Source organism: Gavialis gangeticus, unplaced genomic scaffold (genome assembly GCF_001723915.1).
Source record: "Gavialis gangeticus isolate Ggan-Ray unplaced genomic scaffold, GavGan_comp1, whole genome shotgun sequence".
Taxonomy (NCBI): Eukaryota; Metazoa; Chordata; order Crocodylia; family Gavialidae; genus Gavialis; species Gavialis gangeticus.
The window spans coordinates 75,943,416-75,945,590 of record NW_017729022.1 but is presented as its reverse complement, the minus strand read 5'-3'; the positions used below and the strand labels follow the sequence as shown (position 1 = coordinate 75,945,590).

General features: G+C 47.4%; 1 protein-coding gene and 1 long non-coding RNA gene across 2 annotated transcripts in view; one reads left to right on the top strand and one right to left on the bottom strand.

Moving 5' to 3' along the window:
* MRPS33 (mitochondrial ribosomal protein S33) overlaps window positions 1-2,169 on the top strand; it is an 8,149-nt gene extending 5,980 nt beyond the window's left edge. The window contains exon 3 of the mRNA XM_019515425.1: window positions 2,004-2,169. Coding sequence (XP_019370970.1) covers window positions 2,004-2,109 — 106 coding nt within the window. The 3' untranslated portion in view covers window positions 2,110-2,169. The remainder of the gene's footprint in view (window positions 1-2,003) is intronic.
* Window positions 1-2,175, bottom strand: part of LOC109296163 — a 16,539-nt gene that overhangs the window by 646 nt on the left and 13,718 nt on the right. The window lies entirely within an intron of this gene.

Here is a 2,175-nt window from a genome sequence, read left to right as displayed (position 1 = left end):
ATTGCAGGCTCATGTTCATCTTGTGGTCAATGATGACCCCCAAGTCTCTTTCTTCCATAGTGCTAGCCAGCGTAGCACTGCCAAGCCTATAAGGGTGCTGCAGGTTTTTTTCTCAAGGTGGAGAATCTTGCATTTTTCGGTGTTAAACACCATCAAGTTCTCATCCACCCATTTGCTGAGCCTGTCCAGGTCAGCCTGGATCGCCTTCCTGTCTTCGGGTGTGGATGGTTTGCCCCAAAGTTTGGTGTCATCGGTGAACTTGGCCAGTCCGCTGCTGACTCCAATGTCTACATCATTAATGAAGATGTTGAACAATATGAGTCCAAGGACAGAGCTTTGGGGGACCCCACTGGTCACAGGGCACCATGACAATTGACTTCTGTCAATTACCACTCTCTGGGTCCGACCACTGAGCCAATTTCCCAGCCAGCGGATCGTGGTGGAAGGCCACAATTGGCCAGTTTTGCCAAGAGGTGATCATGGGATACCAGATCAAAGGCTTTTTTGAAGTCAAGATATATGACATCAATCTCTTCTCCCTGGTCCAGGTGATAGGTCACCTGGACATAAAAGGAAATGAGATTGGTCAAGCAATACCTACTCGCAACAAACCTGTGCTGGCTATTTCTCAAGATGTTGGTGTCAGCCAGTCCATTAAGGATGGCCTCTTTAATAAACTTTTCTAAGATCTTCCCTTAGAAGTCAGGCTGATGGGCCTATAATTTGCCGGATCCACTTTCCTTCCTTTCTTGAAGATTGGCACCACATTGGCCTTCTTCCAGTCTTCGGGCACTACACCAGAGCACCAAGAGTCCCAGCACTTATCTACTGGATCCCTTAGGAGGCACTGTCTGCCCTGTTCAACCCCTTCATCTTTGTCCTTTTTTTATTCTGTTCTATTAAGACCCTCTTTGTGAACATAATCATTGTTTGCAGGTGACTTCAATGTGCAACTGCAAAGCAGGGGTGTCAAACTCAGATCTGCTGGGGAGACTCATTCCCAGCTTTTCAGATGTATTTGGAGTTCACCTCAGCGCTGTCACTGGAAGTCCCTGGCTGCTGTGGTAGAGCTTCCTGTGGTGAAAGTTCCAGCCCCAGCAGCAGTGCAGATGGAAGCCCCACCATAGTGGCCAGAGTCCTGACAGGGCTTTCTATAGTAGCAACAAACACCTTGGTTAGAGCCAGGGTGCTGCCAGGCCCAGTGGCATGATGGGCAGAAGCTTCGGCCATGGTAGCTCCAGTCCCCATAGCACCATGGGCAGAAGCTCCACCACTGCAGCCAGAGTCCCATGTTTGTGGTTGCAGGGTTTCCCATGGCAACAGCCAGTGCTCTCGTGAGAGCTGGGGCACTGGTAGCTCCAGTGGTACTGTGGGGAAAAGCCGTACCGCCGTACCTGTGCTGGCTCCAGCCACAGTGACAGGGCTTCTTGCAGCTTCAGCACCAGCAGAAGTTCCCCCACTATGGCCAGGGATGGGGCAAAAGTGTGCAAGTTGGATGACATGACTCCACAGGCTGGATGCTGTGCTACCCCTGCTGTAAAGCAAAGTTACTGCAGCCAAGCATGTCACTTCTCAGGAGCTCATGCCCTCAACTTGATTTCCCAGCACAGCCATCCAGTGTGCTGTCACTAGACTGCTGAGCTAGCTTGGAAGGTGGGAATTCTGAGTCTTGTCTCTTGTTGATTTTGTATTTTACTTTGAATTTGGGCACAAGAGATCAATAAATGCAGTGTAAGAAATATGTATTCTGTTTATCACTGAAAAGGGCAACCTTATTAATTCCATAAATACCAGAGAAAAATCTCTTAAATTATTCTGTTTAAAACTTGCATTGCTAACAATAACATTGCATATACTATCATTGGATTCAGTATAAGTTTTGTTCACTAGCAAAGTTGTCTTCTCACTATAGGCCAAAAATAAAAGAATCCTACACATCAAGCTACCTATGAGACATTACTGGGAATGGAGCTAAATTTAGTCTTTCTGTTCTTTTCATCTAGAGATGAACATGCAGACTTTAAAGATGAGATGAAACGACTGAAAAAGCTCCGTGGGAAAGGAAAGCCCGCAAAAGGACAAGGAAAGAGGTCTACCAAGAAGAAATAGTGTCACCCTGGCAATGCACCAGAGGACTTGTGGATATTAGAGATGGGAGACCAACTACCCTCCCCC